This window comes from Eumetopias jubatus, unplaced genomic scaffold, assembly GCF_037043125.1.
Source record: "Eumetopias jubatus isolate StellerSeaLion01/CBP00866 unplaced genomic scaffold, mEumJub1_p1.0 scaffold_12, whole genome shotgun sequence".
Taxonomy (NCBI): domain Eukaryota; kingdom Metazoa; phylum Chordata; class Mammalia; order Carnivora; family Otariidae; genus Eumetopias; species Eumetopias jubatus.
This window is the reverse complement of record NW_028274818.1, coordinates 96439475-96457131: the sequence shown is the minus strand read 5'-3', so window position 1 is coordinate 96457131 and position 17657 is coordinate 96439475. Positions and strand designations below refer to the sequence as shown.

The 17657-nt window shown below is 40.0% G+C and overlaps 1 protein-coding gene across 3 annotated transcripts in view; it reads right to left on the bottom strand.

Annotated features, from left to right (window-relative positions):
- The window catches only part of LOC114214540 (S-adenosyl-L-methionine-dependent tRNA 4-demethylwyosine synthase TYW1), a 213628-nt gene that overhangs the window by 59827 nt on the left and 136144 nt on the right, over nucleotides 1-17657 (bottom strand). For all 3 annotated transcript variants that reach the window (XR_003610443.2, XR_003610445.2, XM_028110270.2), the window contains exon 13: nucleotides 17372-17507. Coding sequence is in view for 1 of the 3 variants with exons in the window: in XM_028110270.2 (XP_027966071.1) it covers nucleotides 17372-17507 (136 nt within the window). In the remaining 2 variants the exon portion in view is untranslated. The remainder of the gene's footprint in view (nucleotides 1-17371; nucleotides 17508-17657) is intronic.

Here is a 17657-nt window from a genome sequence, read left to right as displayed (position 1 = left end):
TCATTAAGTGACCTTAGTTCCAACCTGGTGTCCAGGACTATCACTAATTTAAGAAAAAAAATACTAAATACACTGCGCTGAATGACTATAAAGAATATTATTTGTCTTAACACATACATCACAATAATGCAAGAATCCTAAGGCACCGATGAAACCATTAGTCTAGAAATTAGAAATAAAACATACCTCTATTTGAGATACATAAAGATCAAATATGTCTACATCTTCCCCTCTACCTCCATGTTCATGTCCAGGCCTCCTCCACTTACAACTAAGAAACAAATAATACCCCCCACCCCAAACCCCAAAGCTTTGTCTCCCTTCTCCTGCCAAGATGCCATTTGTTCTCTGTCCTTCTTACAAACACTATACAATCTGCCTTCCACCTCCACCAAACCACTGAGATTACTTTGGTAATGGGCATCAATCAATAATTTTCCATATGTAAATATTTGGGGACTTTTCCTCCAAATTAATGGACTTCTTTAATCTTGAATATTTTCTTCTTCTTAATAAGTTTACTTTGCTGTCACTTGCCTAACATTTGTATTTCATACTTCAGTGATGTAGATTGCTAGTCACCTGTTAATTCCCATTCTCCCCTTCTTCCTTATCAAGCAGAATGACTAAACTATTTAAGGACAACAGTACACTCACCTAAAAGATGATATTTGCCAACCTCCCTCAGCAGGATGTGCTAAGGGACCAAGTTTTGGCCAACAAGATGTAAATGGAGGAGTTATACAAATCATCTTGAAAAGAAGATGTGCCTTTCTTGTATCCATCCTCATACTGCCTGCTCAAAATGAAGGTTGCAATGCCAACCGGAATTGGCAATGTGCTCTAGCAAGCATTTTTTTAAAAGATTTTATTTATTTATTTGTCTGAGAGAGAGAGAAAGAGCACAAGCAGGGAGAGCAGCAGGCAGAGGGAGAAGCAGGATCCCTGCTGAGCAAGGAGCCCAACGTGGGACTTGATCCCAGGACCCTGGGATCATGACCTGAGCTGAAGGCAGACGCTTAACTGAGCCACCCAGGCGCCCCTAATAAATAAAATCTTTAAAAACAGGAATGAAATCTTGCCCTTTGCAAGGACGTGGATGGAGCTAGAGTATTATGCTACGTGAAATATGTCAGAGAAGACAAGTAACATATGATTTCACTTTTATGTGGAATTTAAGAAACAAAACAAACGAACGAAGGGACAAAAAGAGAGAAGAAAACCAAGTAACAGACTCTTAACTAAAGAGAACAAACTAATGGTTACCAGAGGGGAGCTGGGTAGGGGGATGAGTTAAACAGGGATGGGGATTAAGAAGGGCACTTGTCCTGATGAGCACTGGGTGTCGTATGCAAGTGTTGAATCACTAAATTCCTGTACACCTGAAACTAATACTACACTGTACGTTAACTAAAAATTTAAGTAAAACCTTAAAAAAAAAAAAAAGTGGCCATAGGAAACACATACCCAATACACTTCAAGAGCCATCATATCATGGGGCACCTGGGTGGCTCAGTAGGTTAAGCGTCCGCCTTCAGCTCAGGTCATGATCCCGGGGAACTGGACTCGAGCCCTGTATCAGGCTCGCTGCTCAGTGGGGAGTCTGCTTGTCCCTCTTCCTCTCCTGCTACCTCTCCCCGTCTCTCTCAAATAAATAAATGAAATCTTTAAAAAAAATTTTTTAATCATATCATTGGTTAATTAAAAATCATGAAACAACAGTAACGCAGGCATCTTCCAGCTAACAGCAGTAATCTGTTCCTGAAACCTAACATCATACATAAAAATGCTAAATGAAGTATATTTCCCATTGTTTTCAGTAAGAAAAATTAAAATGTTACACATCGACTTAAAACCTCCAAAGACTTTCTTAAAATGAAACTAAAACAAGGTAAAATGCCCATAAATATAATAACTATTGTATCAGTCTGTAATATGTTAAGCAGTACTCCCCGACTTAACAACTGAAAACAAACAAGGTTAACAGCAACCGTGCGCAGTAAAGTGGCCTCCTGCAGTGTCGGCAGCATGGAGGAGCCAAGCCCCCTGGGCAGCCACTTCCTGAGCTTTTAGGATCATCTACACCTGACTCTGATGACCTACCAACTGTATCTGGAATGTCATTCAGGACTTTCCTTGCATTATCATTTTGTTTCAAATGCTGTACTATGTTTTGAAAAAAATATGTAAGTTCTGCCCTTGTAAATATCAATTAAAAACATTGTAGTGAAAGACTCCTGTGCTCTATGAAGTCTGGATATTAAAAACAAAAAGGTGTTGTAATGCAAAACCCACACCCTGTAAGGGAGACGGCCTCTAGGGTGTTCCTATATTTGGAAGAGGTGTCTCTTCCTATATCCTTCAGATAATCTGATGATATATGAGTCGGAGGTCAAAGGGTAGATAAAATTCTATTAACTTGTGGATAGCTAGATCTTTAAAACCATTTATCATTTTTTGAGCTGCAGTGTGTCACTACTATTCACCATCATTCAAGCCACAATCTACTCAAGGCTGACCTTAATATACATCAGGCTTCATGTAAAAGACACTTTCTCAAATGGAAAACAGCTCTGGCCCTGAAAATCCTCTGCCCAAAATGGATATTACTCTGTGTGTTTGGTTATTTAGACCATCAAGTTCTAAAAATTTCTACTGAATAAATTATCCACTGCCACGTTAATGATCTATATAAAATTTCAGCAAACTTTAAAGATAAAATATAAATTGTTCTTCTCTAATGCTGTCATAGATTTTATTTTTAATGAAAACTGGAAAACTTGTTAAAATATCACCCACAACCCCACAGTTACACAACTATTATGAATGTTTTTGTTCAACATAATTTTTAAGTCAAAAAAGTATCTAATTGGAGTATACATTAAAAAATGCTTTTTCAGGGGCGCCTGGGTGGCTCAGTCGGTTAGGCGTCTGCCTTCGGCTCGGGTCGTGATCCCAGGGTCCTGGGATCAAGCCCCGCATCGGGCTCCCTGCTCAGCAGGAAGCCTGCTTCTCCCTCTCCCACTCCCCCTGCTTGTGTTCCCTCTCTCGCTGTCTCTCTCTCTCTGCCAAATAAATAAATATCTTTAAAAAAAAAAATGCTTTTTCACCTTCAAATGACCGGGAGTGTTTTTAGAACCACAGATTTTAACAAATTTTTTAAAACTGTGGGTGTGCTGGGGCACCTGGGTGGCTCAGTTGGTTCAGCGACTGCCTTCGGCTCAGGTCATGATCCTGGAGTCCCGGGATCGAGTCCCACATCGGGCTCCCTGCTCAGCGGGGAGCCTGCTTCTCCCTCTGACCCTCCCCTCTCTCATGTGCTCTCTCTCTCTCTCATTCTCGCTCTCTCAAATAAATAAATAAATAAAATCTTTTAAAAAATAAAAAAAGTAAAACTGTGGGTGTGCTAGGCACTATAAACGTGTGGACAGTGAGATCTTTAAGACCATTTTGCATTTTTTGAGTTAGCATAGATCTGTTTTTCGTTGGTTTTTTTTTTGTGTGTGTGTGTGTGTGTGTGTGTGTGTGTGTGTGTGTGTGTGTTTTTACCACAGTTGAAGAACCTCCTAACACTACTTTTACCTCTCGTCATTCCACTCCTCACTCCACCCACCGCATTGCTCTTGGATACCTGCAGAACTGAACCTGCTAACAAGCCACACAAGCTTTTTGTATCTCTCAGCTCTGCTCTTCTTTCCCACTGGGAATGCACCTTAGGAATCGGTGGGGGCTCTCAAGGAGCACTGGGCAGCTCGGAGACCAGGGTTGAAGGGAAGCTTACTTTTAACTCCGTACCAACCTGTGGCCTTTACACATTATGCCTTAAGTAACAACTGATGGTGAAGTCTCAGACTCAGTTCCTGTCACCTCCTGCAGGAAGCTTCTGATCCCAGGGACTCCTTATGATCTTATAGTCCCTGTGCATCCTCCCAGCACTCGTCACCTCCTGCTGAAATTGTCTGTTTGTCCCCAGAAGACTGCAATTCCTCTAGGGCACCCGACCATATCCAATTATATCCCTGGGCCTAGCACAGGACTGGAAACAAAATAAACGCAAAGTCAGAGTTGGCTGAAATGAGTACAGTAAAAACAAAATGCTGACAATCATTTGTAACCAAAAATTATTCTAAGAGGCAGATGATCACTATTTAAGTCTGAACTAATTTCATTAACAATAGCATTAACGTTACGAAGCCCACGCGCCAACCACTGTACTAAGCGTTTTACATGTGTTATGTCACTTAATCCCTAAATGCAGTCTGGCACTGCAGGTAAGGAACTCCTCTGAACCCCACTTAACTGGTGTGGAAGCAAAGGTTCAGTCATTCAGCCAAGGTAACAGAGCTGGTATGTGCCATGGTGGAATCAAATACCTCCCCTACGCTCACTTTCTGAAGACTGGAAAGACCCCGTGGGGTTCCATCAAATACTCTGACTAAACACTAACTGCAGAAACAATCACTGCCCAAAAGCCTCAAAAGGGTAAAAACCCAAAAAGCAACAACAACAAAAACTGGAGATGGAATCTGAAAGAAAAGTCTGTTTCCCAGTAAACGCTGTACCGAATCGAATGATAATCAAATAAAATGTTCAAGATGACCAGTCACGAGTGTAAGTCTTGGGAATTATTTTATGTGTTGGGTAGAATATTTAGGAAAAACAAATAATATGTAATGTTGAAAAAGTGCTTAAGATGAAAATATTTGTACGTGAGACAATTAACATGTCCTAATTTCTATAACCCACTATTATCTGGTTTACAATCTGCTAGGAGCGTTTTAGCTTCTACAACACCTTCTCTGCTTTAGTCAAGCTTCAGTAATGACTGTTAACACTAAAAAGACAAGGCATACAAAACAGTATTTATGATTCTCTTCCCTAGAAAAATTACTTTCTTGGGGCAGCTTCTGATGGTTATCCTTTTTAAAAATAAGAACACTCTGAAAAGGTACAAAGAGGAGAACAGCCAAAGATCTCCCTCCACCTTTAGACACTCAGGTCAAAAAGAAGTCATACTTTCTGTAATAAAGAAGGCTGTACAATATCTAACTGGTTCTCTGCTGATGGATATTTAGTTTGCTTCCAATCTTTTGCTATTATAAATAATGTCACAATGAATAATCTTACATGTATTTTACTTCATGTGGATGTAACTATGTCTCAGGGTAAATGACCAGATATGAACCACTCACTCAAAGGGCACATGCATTTTTTATTTTAATAGATAGCATAAAAGCGTCCTTCAAAGATGAGGTTGTACCAATTTATATTCTCACCAGAGATGTATGAGAGCCCTTGTTTCCTCACCGACATTTTTATCTATATTTATGGGCCATTTGTATTTCATTTTCCACTAAGGGTTTATATGTTTGGCTTATTTCTCTATTGGGTTTATTACTCTTTTACTTAATGATTGGTAGTAGCATTTTCATTAAGTTTAAAACAGTTTGGTCTTTTAAACTTTCCTAACTTCACTCGCTTTATTAACTTTAAACTTTGATTTAGAAATCTTTTTTTCAAAACTATCCCCATCCCAAAACACACCATCATATAACTGAGAAAAATTCAAGGAAAGAAATGAGAGGCTTGACTAGTATTTTCTAAGTTCTAAAGGCAAAAGACAAGGGATTTTTTTCCTTCTTACGTTAACAGGTCATGAAGGAATATAATGATTCACAAAGAAAAGAATCCTTAAGAGAGAAACAGAACTTACTTTTCATATGGTGACCTTCACAGTTTCTCATGTTTGAGACTTAAATTTTTTATTTGGAGATACTGCAAAATACGTATGTACGTACACATACGTGTGTGTGTGTGTGTGTGTGTGTGTGTGTGTGTTTGTATACACATATATATCTTATATATATATATATAAATAAACATGAAGATACCACAAAAAACACATGCACATACATGTTTATAAATATATATGTGTATACATGTGTCTAAATATACTTGCTTCAAGTGTTAGATATTTGTTGCATTTTAAAACTCAAGACAAAAAAGGATCCACAGATAACACACATAAAGTAAAGCAAGAGAGAAGATTATGTGCTGAAGATGTTTGTATCAAAACTCTTTTCAGAATATCCCCCCTGTACTGAATTTCTCCTGCCTCTAAAGAGTTACAGTTTTTTCTTTATTTAAAAAAAAAAAAAAAAAAAAGGTCATTTCTGGTCTAAACATTCAAAGCAGAGAGACCAGGTAAACTTGGAATGCCTTAAAATGTGCATATCCAAAATAGATATAAATTTAAGTCTGTGTTTTCAAAGAGTAATTTTTATTTAAAAGAATATATATTTTTAAAATCTGGGGCATATAAAATCCTCAAAATGAAATATAGATTATAAATTTCCATTAAGCCTTTTTGGAAGAGTTATAAGTATGTTATCATTTACTTATTAAGTCTTAAGTCTGTTTTATAGGCCTTTCCAGTAATACTTTCCAGAGTAACTCATCTAATCCTCACATAACGTGATGAGGTGGGGTGCCCTGTTACGCCCATTTTACAGATAAAGGAATTGAAGCACATGGATGCTGCCTAAGATCACAAAGTTCTCAGCAGTGGAGCCAGTCTTTAAAAACACAGAGAGTGTGGCTCTGGAGCACAGGCTCTGTCAAAAGACTGAGGCCACGCAGGTATCTAGCCCATCGTCTTGTTAGTATACGAGTGCTGAGAATCAGGGTTGAATCTTAACAGCAATGAAGTCCACTGTAACCAAAGCATCCAACGATCCAACGTATAACCTCCTCCGCCCTCCTCCACCTTGAGCACGTGCTGCAGCACTGGACCACCTGAAGAGCACTCTGCCAGTGCAAGATGGCTAGGGTCCCCATGTACCTACTCTCGTGGCTTTCAATTCTGGCTAAGGACAACTGTATACAAACAGCTGACCCTATCCTCATCAAATTTTCTTGATCACTTTCAACTGATATTCAGTGGCTAGAGACTAGACCTTTCTTTAGACGGCCTACCAAAGTGTTCAGTGTGGATGAATATAGGATGATCTGCCAGTAGTCTCCACAGATTTTCAGAAATCACTGCATGTTCTTGATTGGCCAGGAGGGCCACCAATTCAGTACCCCACACTTCCTATTTGACACCATACAGATAGGCCTTGGCCAAACACTACATTTCCTAGGGTTCACACAGAGCTGGGAGCCATAGCTGGTCTACGGCAGCCCAAAGTAGACGCCCACAGAATAAATACAGAAGGGTACTGACACGTAAATGGTGATGACATGGCCTAGAAAGTCACACAGGACTTTATCACCCTCTTGTGAAACGATCACTGCCCAAAAGCCTCAAAAGGGTAAAAACCCAAAAAGCAACAACAAAAACTGGAGATGGAATCTGAAAGAAAAGTCTGTGTGTCAGTAAACGCTGTACCGAATGGTAATCAAATAAAATGTTCAGAAGTGGCTACACACGTTCTAGAAATCAAGCCCCGTGAAAGCCAAGGCTCCCCAGAAGAGGGAGTCAGTACAGAGGCCGGCGCGGCCGGAATGGAAGCCCCTACTCTTGTCTGTGAGGTGTACTGTCGACAAAGCAAGCCCAGAGCCACAGTGAGGTAGCTGCCCAGAGGCTTTCTCAAAAGCCACTTCAACTACTTAGCAAGAACACGTGGCTGATTCTGGATGAGCAGCCATCTCCCAGGTTTCTCGGTCTAAACGTATTTCTCAGTGCCCTGAGATCAAGGAGAGGGACCTGGGGTGGGAGCGTGGGACTCTCCCTGCTGCTAAGATCAGGTCCTTTTGTGGCTGGGGCGCCTCTTTAGGGAAGCACTTACTAAGGACCACGGTGATGAAGGTGCAGGACCTCCTGGCAGGAGGCCTCATGCAGGGGGGCTTCACGCATTCCTCCCACAGGCCACCTCAGAGGATTTCTTGTTTTAAGGCTGGGTCTCAGTGCCCACCTCTAGACATACAAATCCATCCAATGGGGGAGCTGCAATGTTCAGCTCTGCAGACCAAGTCACCGAGCAATGAGCAATGCCTCCCAGAGGCTTTGTTTAAACTGGTGACGTGATGTTGCATTATTCCACCCCCACCAAGCTGAGTTCCTTTAATGCCAGTTTAGGAGCATTTCACCCAAGAGAAACAGCAAAGAGCACTTTACCATTTTCTGTGAGGTATGGCTATCAAATATACGCTTAAAAAAGTACAGTTCAGAATATTCTGTAATTCTGCACTTAGCAAGGGATGAAGAAAAAGTCTTAGTCTTAGAAGCAAATAACAATAAAGGGGTGAATTGCAAGAGAGGAGGAATTCTGAGGATTTGATTAGTGTCTCTTTAGTTTCAGCACATTTCTTTCTAAAGTGGTGGAGGAAGGGGGTCACTTGAACCAACCAATTCTCAACCAAAAACACCTCTAAGAAAACAGGAAAACTTGTAATTTTTCCACTCCCTAAAATATGTTAGTTTCAACAGTCAATTGTGTCTACCTTTTCATGCTGAGCTCATAATGTACAGATGCATAGTACATGGATCTACACCTCCTCAAAGTACAGACTACTGTCACCGTCTTCCTAGCACTTTGAATTAGACATTATGATGATGATTAAATCCAAAAATATTTCCTTCCCATGTGAAACAACAGGCGATTTATAATTTAATTCATTATTCAGATCAGAGGAAATCTTCCCCCAGAACTAATATCTTGGGAAGAGATCATTACAGAATTCCATAATTACAATGTTTTCATAAACTTTTGCTAACCCATGAAAAGTTCCACCTCATCACATTATATAAGATAGAAATGCATCTTCTTGTCCTGGTTCATAGAATAAACAAGAGAGGGGAAAATGGTAACTTTAGGTAGCAGAACTAACTTCTATCTTCTATATATAGAGTAACGGCTGACAAAATGAAGCCCTCTGCAACCAAACTGGAGCCCAAATACCAGTCTGACGGCCTCCGTAGCTGGTATTCAGGTTCTCAGCAATGACGACCTCCACAAACACATGCTAAAAGATAATGAAAGAACACCAGGAAGCCAAACGACTTCGGAAGCCCCCATTTTCTCAATATCTACCTCATAAGAAATGTGCGAAGATAAAGCAAAATGATGCGCATAAAAGATTAGCAGTTCTAGGATTTAGTAAGCCATCATTTAATAAATGTGAGCTACTGGAACTTTGCTATTAAACATAAAAACTTGTAGGAATAATGCTCTCTGCAAGATCCAATGTCTGCCTTATATGTAGCTCAATTCTGAACCTAGCCTCCAGTCTCGCCAGCAAGGCTGGGGTGGTGCAGACCTAGAGGATGGGGGCGAACACTGCGCGAACTGGGCGAGTGCCAGACAGAGCGTGTGTGGGTTTGCTGGGCAGACCCCTAGGAGCAGCAGCCCTGGAGGGCAGCACGCACTCTACAGAGAGACACAGGGATTCGAAGACCTAAGCACAAACCATAAGGGCTTTCAAAAAAAACAAAGAAAGAAAGTTTTAACCTTATAAATAAAAGGCTGGGGTGATGAAAACGTTCAGAAATGACACAGCAGCGATGGTTGCCCAGCATGGTGAATGTACTAAAAATCACTGACCTGCACAATTTGGAAGGGAGAATTGCATGGTATGTAAGTATATCTCAAGTAAAAAAGAAACACGGACACAGAACGTTTGTGTCTCCACTCCATCGGTTCAGAGGAGTTGTTACCCAGTTGTTGCAGAGGCTGAGCGGGGACAGGCAGAATTAAGCATGGTTACCTGTATCTTTGTCAACTTGAGTTTTTCTGGACCAGCAGAAATCTGTCCTTTTCCCCAGGTTCGCTGACAAACGGGATGCACTCACCCTGCTCGGGCTCACAAAGTCGGATAAATAGGGTCTTTTTATTATCCTTCAGCATTTGTTTACTCTACACAGCCCAAGGTGGGGCGGTCATCATTTCTGAGAACCTGAATACCAGCATACATGTGTTCTTACATTCATTCCACAAACATTTATTAAATGCATACTACCAGCAAAGTACGATTGGAGGCACTGAGGATCCAGCAGGGAACGAGACAACGTCCCAGCTCTTGCGAGCTCACGTTCGAATTGGGGAAGAGACGGATGATAAACACACAAGTCAGACAGTGACCTGCGCTATGTGAAAAATCGGCAGGGAAGAGGGACCGCAATGCTGCCGAGGAGGGGAACTCCGTTCCGTAGGATGGTCAGCAAAAAACTCTCTGAGAAGGTGCTATCTGAATGGAGTCTGGAAGGAAGTGAGAAAACAAACCCTACCAATGTTAGGGAAAGACCCATTACTGAAAGAAATAATATAAACAACCACTGCAAAAATAAGCAAGGTATATAAAGGGGATTAAGGAAATGGACCAAAACATGAGAAGATGCTCACTCCCCCATTAGAGGAATGCAAAATAAAACCACAAACAGACACCAAGTCACGTCCATCAGCTTAGCAAAACTTAAAAAGCCGACAGTATCACCTGCTTGTGAGGACAGAAAATGGAAAGTCTCCTACACTAGCCTCTGAAGCACAGCCAGTCTCCTGAGTACTTTGGGGAAAAAAAGAAATCTAGCTGAAGATGTGTATATCCTATAGTCCAGCAACCTTCACTGCTAGCTACGGGCCCTAAAGAAACCACTCCCACACAGGTACACAAGAGACACTTTCATTAATGTTCACTGAGAGTTGAAAACTTCAGAAGAACCGAAATGCCCACCCCCGGGAGAACAACTGATACACTGTGGGATACTGATAGGATGGACTGCTACGTAGCAGTAACAGTATCTCAAAAGCAAAAGGTAGCAACTTAAGTAAAGCTCACAAATATAATATTAAACCAACAAAAGTTGCAGGGAACGGGGCAATGGGAGTTACTGTTTAATGGGTATATAGTTTGGGAAGACAGTTCTGGAGATGGATGGTGGTGATGGTTACACAGCAATGTGAATGTATTTAATGCCACTGAACTGTCCATGTAAAAATAGTTAAAATAGTCAATTTTATTTTTTTTAAATGGTCAAAAAAAAGGACAAGTTGCAAAATGATATTTATAGGATGATACTATTACATACAGTTTTATTATATGGAAAACAGCTGTTTATGGAGTTGTAAATATAGAAATATAAGAATAGCATGGAATGATAAACACAAAATAGATACTGATTACCTCTGAAAGAGAGGAAAGGAAATAGAAAAGAGGTTCACAGGGACTACAACTGAATTTGTAATATTTTCTTTTTTTTTTTTAAGATTTTATTTATTTGAGAGCGAGAATGAGAGAGAGAGAGAGAGAGAGAGTGCACACATGAGAGGGGGGAGGGTCAGAGGGAGAAGCCAACTCCCCGCTGAGCAGGGAGCCCAATGAAGGACTCGATCCCGAGACTCCAGGATCATGACCTGAGCCGAAGGCAGTCGCTTAACCAACTGAGCCACCCAGGCGCCCTATAATATTTTATTTCTTAAAGTAGATTATGTTGGTATTTACCATCTTACTTACTATATCTTTTAAAATGTCCAAAATCAATCCCATATACAAGATCGGGGATAGAGGGCATTATATTTTAAAATTTAAACACAAGCACTCCATGATGTTTTTAGATGTTTCTAACTAGACCTTATGAGGTAGGCACTGTTATTAACCCCATTTTACAGATGAGAAAACTGAGCCCCATGTCTGATACTACACAGCCCAGAAGTGGTAGGAGATACAATTCAAACCCTAGTCCTGTTTTGGAATCCCAAGCTCGTAACTATCACACCAAGACAAATCGTTGGGGAACTACTAAATACGCATCAAGAGGGCAGTGGATCAATCCATTCTGATCATGTGGCAATTGTGTGTCACACCGTGATGGAAGGTGGGAATACCATGGTGGGCAAAAAGACATGGACCTTTCACGTTCGTAAGTGCTGGATATAGGCACTGTGGGATATAAACCAGGGAAGAGGAGGGAGGGAGTCAGGGAAGGCTGCCAAAGGCAAAATTAAATTGTTATATTCATAAAATAGGCAAAATTAATCTATGGTGACAGAAGTTGATATTTTCAATAAATATTTTAATTGTGGTTATTATAAATAAAAAGTACAGTTGTAAAAATATGTATGGTATGATTTCATTTTGTAAGTAAAATACACACACATATACATACACACATGAGTTAAAACTCTAGAAGATACACATATTTTCTGGATATATAGATCTGGAAGATAGAGCAATAGTGTTTTTTTATCTTTGAATTCTGGTGGCATATGAGTCATCTGATTTTCTTCATTACAGTAATATTTATTTTCAAACTGGTTTCTAGCAGATATGCTTAGACAACTATCTGATAAAAGGGAATCCCTTTAATTCCTTCATTAAATAATACTGTTGCTCTTGGTTCAAAAGGTTAATATACATTACATTAGTATCTATTGTTCACTCTCTCCATTTCATTCTTCCCATTCAACCCACTACACGGTGGCTTCTACACAAAACACTGTAGTCTACTTCCTTTTGACATAGTCGTTAGAGACCAACTGATAAACCAAGCTTCTTTTTCCTCATACCTTAACCTTCCCCTTTTATCTTTCTGGAACCTGTTTCTTTGAATTGTATATAACATACCACACTTTCATGGAATTGCACCAACGCCTTTATCAAATTTTTCCCAGACTCACTCTCTCTATGCTCCTCATTTCGAAAGCTTCAAAATTTGTCTTCCCTAAGGCTCCTTCTTTGGCCCTCCCTAGACCTCTACTTCTTGGACAATTCCATCCCCTTTGTTGCCTTTGACAGCAACCTGCTGCTACAGAGATGACAGTCACATCTATGTGCACTGCTGAGTCCCCAAGCCGCCTAAGCCATTACCTGCCTGACCTGATTACCTGATGCCTCAACATGAACCTAAGATGCAACACATTCATCTTTCCCTAAAACAAGTGTAGGTAGAAGTCAGGTCTGGAGAAAACCTGACTTCCTGGCATTGGAGGGAAGTAGTCAGTTTGTAGACACTGGCTTTGGATAACACTACTGGAGAGATCAAGTACAGCAGTCTTGGTCTGATTTCAAAAGTGGCTAAAACCAGGACATCCTTTTACTCAAGTGGAGGAGGGTAAAGTGGCATTAAACCCAGGCTGGACGGAATCAACACCCCAGGAGGCCCGTGCCCATGGAGAGGGCTTACAGGTTAGAAGAAGGTATCTTGCTCTTGCAAGATAAAGCCTAAGAAAAGATGGTAATAAAAACAGATCCAGGGGCGCCTGGGTGGCTCAGTCGTTAAGCATCTGCCTTCAGCTCAGGTCATGATCCCAGGGTCCTGGGATCGAGCCCCGCATCAGGCTCCCTGCTGCTCCATGGGAAGCCTGCTTCTCCCTCCCCTACTCCCCCTGCTTGTGTTCCTGCTCTCGCCGTGTCTCTCTCTGTCAAATAAATAAATAAAATCTTTAAAAAAAAAAAAAAAAGATCCAGACCACAATCAGATGGACTAAGGCTCAAGAGTAGACTTTGGCATCAGCGATGGGAGGTGGAAGTCAAACAGGTCAATAAGCAGGGGAATACTAAATACTAAAACAAGAGATGCTCCTTGTGTTCTTACCACTTAGAAAATTACAAATGTTCTAGGAGTTCTGTGCCAGGAACTAGGTGCAGAAACCAATATATAAATACTTCCTATTATCTCACACTGAGATGAAAGATTAAGCTGTCCTTAACATGAAGGTCACACAGAAATATCAGTAGCATGAAAACATGCTATGACCTGAGTTTAATAACAAAAAGCAACATATAAAATTGAATGATCTATGTAAAAAAGCACTCCCCTCAAAAGATTAAATAGAAGTACTTTAAATGTTAGCAGTAGTTGTCTCAAGGTACTGGATTTATAGGAAACTTCTTTCCTTGCTTCTTTATATTTCTCTTTATGTCCCCCAAGTAATTTCCACAATGAACACGTAATGTTTTTATGATCAGAGATAAGGAAGTCAAATATTAAATGTTTGTTTTTTTAATCTGCAAACTGTGGGCCACATGGATACATTGCTTTATCTAAATATTAGATATAAAGCTATCTCAACATACAATAAGCCCTTCTTAAGAATGAAACAATAGTACCTTCAATAACATCAGGTCAGAGCACACTCACATCTGCAGAAAGAGTGCTAATGTTCACTTTTGATATCCAAGAAAGTGTAATGCAGAAAACTATTTTTTTTTCTTTTCAAATATGAGGTTTCAAGCATATCGCTATTATTGCTTATCCTACTGGATCTTCAAGCTGGCATAATAACGTGCCAGCAGAAACACATCTGGTCACACTGCTGATAAAAGTCTACTGCCAAAGGTAGGCACAAAGGTAGGCAGTGTTGTCTTGTACAAGATGGATTTCTCTTTTTTCAAAAAAGGACTGTTTGACAAGTAGCCATCGAGGACGGAAATTGAAGTTAACACATTTTTTGCTGTGTTATCTTGATGGAATTGCTTTTTAGCTCCACATACTCAAGTACTAATATATTTCTCTCCTCATATTTGAAACGGACCATTCTGACAAAGGATAAAGCTCTGGAAGTGTAAACACTATGCTTGCCAAGAGTAAAAAACAACAACAACAACAACAAAAAAAACAAAAAACAAAATATCCTCCTACCTTCTTCTACTTTGGGTTGCATTAGCTCATAAACAGGCTGAAAATCTTGGGACAAATCAAATTTCTCTGTTTATAAAGTTCAAGAAATTCTTTCTCTTCTAATGCCTTTCCTTGCTAAGCCTAAAACAAGTAACAAAAAATACTCAAGTACTAAGAGCCTAAGCAAGTACAAAAGATAATAGTATAGATGTTCTAATGAAAATATCTTAAAAGTCACTCTTATTTAAAAGTTTTTATTTAAAAACTCAATGATACCAGATTACAGTTTGACCCTAGCTAGTAAGTGTTTTATTTTTGAGTGTTAAACAGCAGTAAAAGAGACCTTTCTTGATAGTATCTACAAGTAATATTAGATACTCAGAAGGAAATAACATAGCTACAATTAATTTAAGAAAACTTTTAAGAGCAGCTTCCTGCCACAGATCTTCTTTCTTAAATGGCAATGTAAACAATACAGTAAGAAACATGAACTCTAATTGCTACAAAGTGGTTAGAATGTGGTTGCCTCGATCCAGCAGATAGTTTAACATTTTTTTTAAAGTAGGCTCCACACCCAGCACAGAGCCCAACACGGGGCTCGAACTAACGACCCATGAGATCATGACCTGAGCCAAGATCGAGTCATGGAGGCTTAACCAACTGAGCCACCCAGGCGCCCCATCTGCCAGCAGAGAGTTTAAATAGCCCAAGGAAACTTTTCCAACCAGAGTTACATGGACACAATAATGATGTTATAGGTAAAAAGCTCACAGGTTAGAAAATACTGCAGAACTTTAAGTTACTGTATTACTCTCAATGAGTCAACCCAAAGTACTTAGAATTGAAGCAGACATATAAAGGCTAGTAACTTCAAGATAAGAATGCATTTTGTGGAAAATTTTGGCCAAAAGAAAAACAAAAGAAGCTATTAAGCCATTCTACTAATGCCCACTTCTCATCTTCCACAGCTGACTCAGAATACAGCCTAGGTAACAATCTCAGATGTGTCTGATAATACCAGTTCCTGCTGTTTGCTTTCTATCTAAGCGCATTCTGACTTGTAGGCCATGTACCTCCTGTCTCAGCAACAGGGAAAGGTGACAGAGCTAAGGGTGAAGTCCAGAGACAAAGAGATTTTAGGAACCCACGAAGCACCCAGCTTGCCAGCTTTATAAATAATCCACCTAGCTTTATTAATTATAAATAATCCAAGGCAGATCAGAAACCAAATGCCGACTTCGCATTGCCTCAATAATGTCAGTGTTAATTGCCAAATCACCAAAAAGAGTACTGATTTAACTTCTCCAGCATAAAATGGGGGAAGAGGGAGTTTTAAACATCTGAGCAGTCAAGAAAATGTGTAGAAAATGTGTATGTACATCTTACCACGATAGAGCTGTTGAGTTTCCACCCATTCATTCTTTTAAGAAACACTTTCAAATACCATTAAATGTGCTGTGCTAGAGTCTGTGTGGAATTCAGACAGGAATAAGGAATCCAGTTGAAGAGAAGAGAAGCTAAGATAAAACAGAAGAAAGAATGTGTGTTTATAGATATAAAACTTAAGAAGGGAGACAGGGACAGCTGTTTGCCACTGGAAAAGGCTTCAAAATTAAAGTAATAATGACGCTGAGCCTTGAAAGTCACATAGAATTTCTACAAGTCAAAGAAATGGAAAGAAAGGATAATCTAGGCTCGGAGGAGGTAACCAAAGACTCAAAAAAAGTGGTGGGCGCATCTGCAGAAATGCCAACAGAAGCATGGAAGTGAGTATCGCCTTCCTGAGGCCAGACGGGAATGGATTAGGAATGGGAGAGTAAGCGCTGGGCAGAGAGAGAGGGCGGTTTTCTGGGATGGTGAGTCCCAAATGGGGCCTGCAGATCAAGTCACTTGGGATGCTTAAAATGCAGATTCTCAAATCCCATTAGGAATAAGAAATTATAATTTTTCAAGGTCCCGTAGTGATTCTCCTTATCAGTCATGTTTGGGTAAAGTGTGAAGAACTGCAGGCCAAAGCAGAGGACAGGAAAGGAGAATTGCTACAAGAGAAGAAGAGGCAGAACTAACAGAAAATACCAACTATTAAGATACGGGGTTAATGGAAAAGAAGAATCAGAAGGTTACATGAGGTCTAAAAGAATGGGAAAATAAGGGCGCCTGGGTGGCTCAGTGGTTAAGCGTCTGCCCTCGGCTCAGGTCATGGTCCCAGGGTCCTGGGATCGAGCCCCACATCGGGCTCCCTGCTCAGCGGGAAGCCTGCTTCTCCCTCTCCCACTCCCCCTGCTTGTGTTCCCTCTCTCGCTGTGTCTCTGTCACCTAAATAAATAATCTTTAAAAAAAAAAAAAAGAACAGGAAAATAAGTACGATATAAGAGAAGACATAAGAAAGGGCAAATGTTGGCAGAGAAAGACGAAATCTGGACATTCTGAGGTTGAGTTCCTTATTGGGTAGGAAATTTGGTCTTAGAAATTCAAGAAAATTAACCTCATATTTGAACATATACTATTTGCTGGCACCTCTTCTAGGGCTGCTATGAGCTGCTACCTTGCCATGTTTTATTAATTAACTTTGGGAGCGTGTCTCTCTTTCCCTAAATACACGAAGGGCAAATTATACATATAAGGCAGAGTGCTACAAACTTAAGAAGAGCTCAATAAATATTTATTGAATAATGAAAGTGTAAGTCTAAAAAAAGGTTGAAGGTTTTATTCTTTTTTTATTATTATTATTTTAAAAAGAGAAGGAAAAAAAACCTCTCTCCACTTCTTTTTTTTCCCTCTCTCTCTCTCTTTTAAAGATGTCATAATTCTTACCTTTGCTGCCAAGGCTTTTAAGCTGTCGAGGAATCTCTGCCAGAAATCCTTGAAGAGTGGGCGGTCGATTTTCTTCAGGCTATCTTTGGTGCTAGCATCCACACTGACATATAGCTGCGTAACTGGTTTGAGGTTCCTTTGTAATTTAAAAAAACAAAAAATAGGGGAAAAATTATGCCTGTGTCAGGTTTTTTGTGATGTAAAACTTACAGTCTATAATAGATGTGGTAATTAAATATTTCACAGGGTCTACAGGCTTCTACCTCTCCCAAAGGACTGAAGTAAT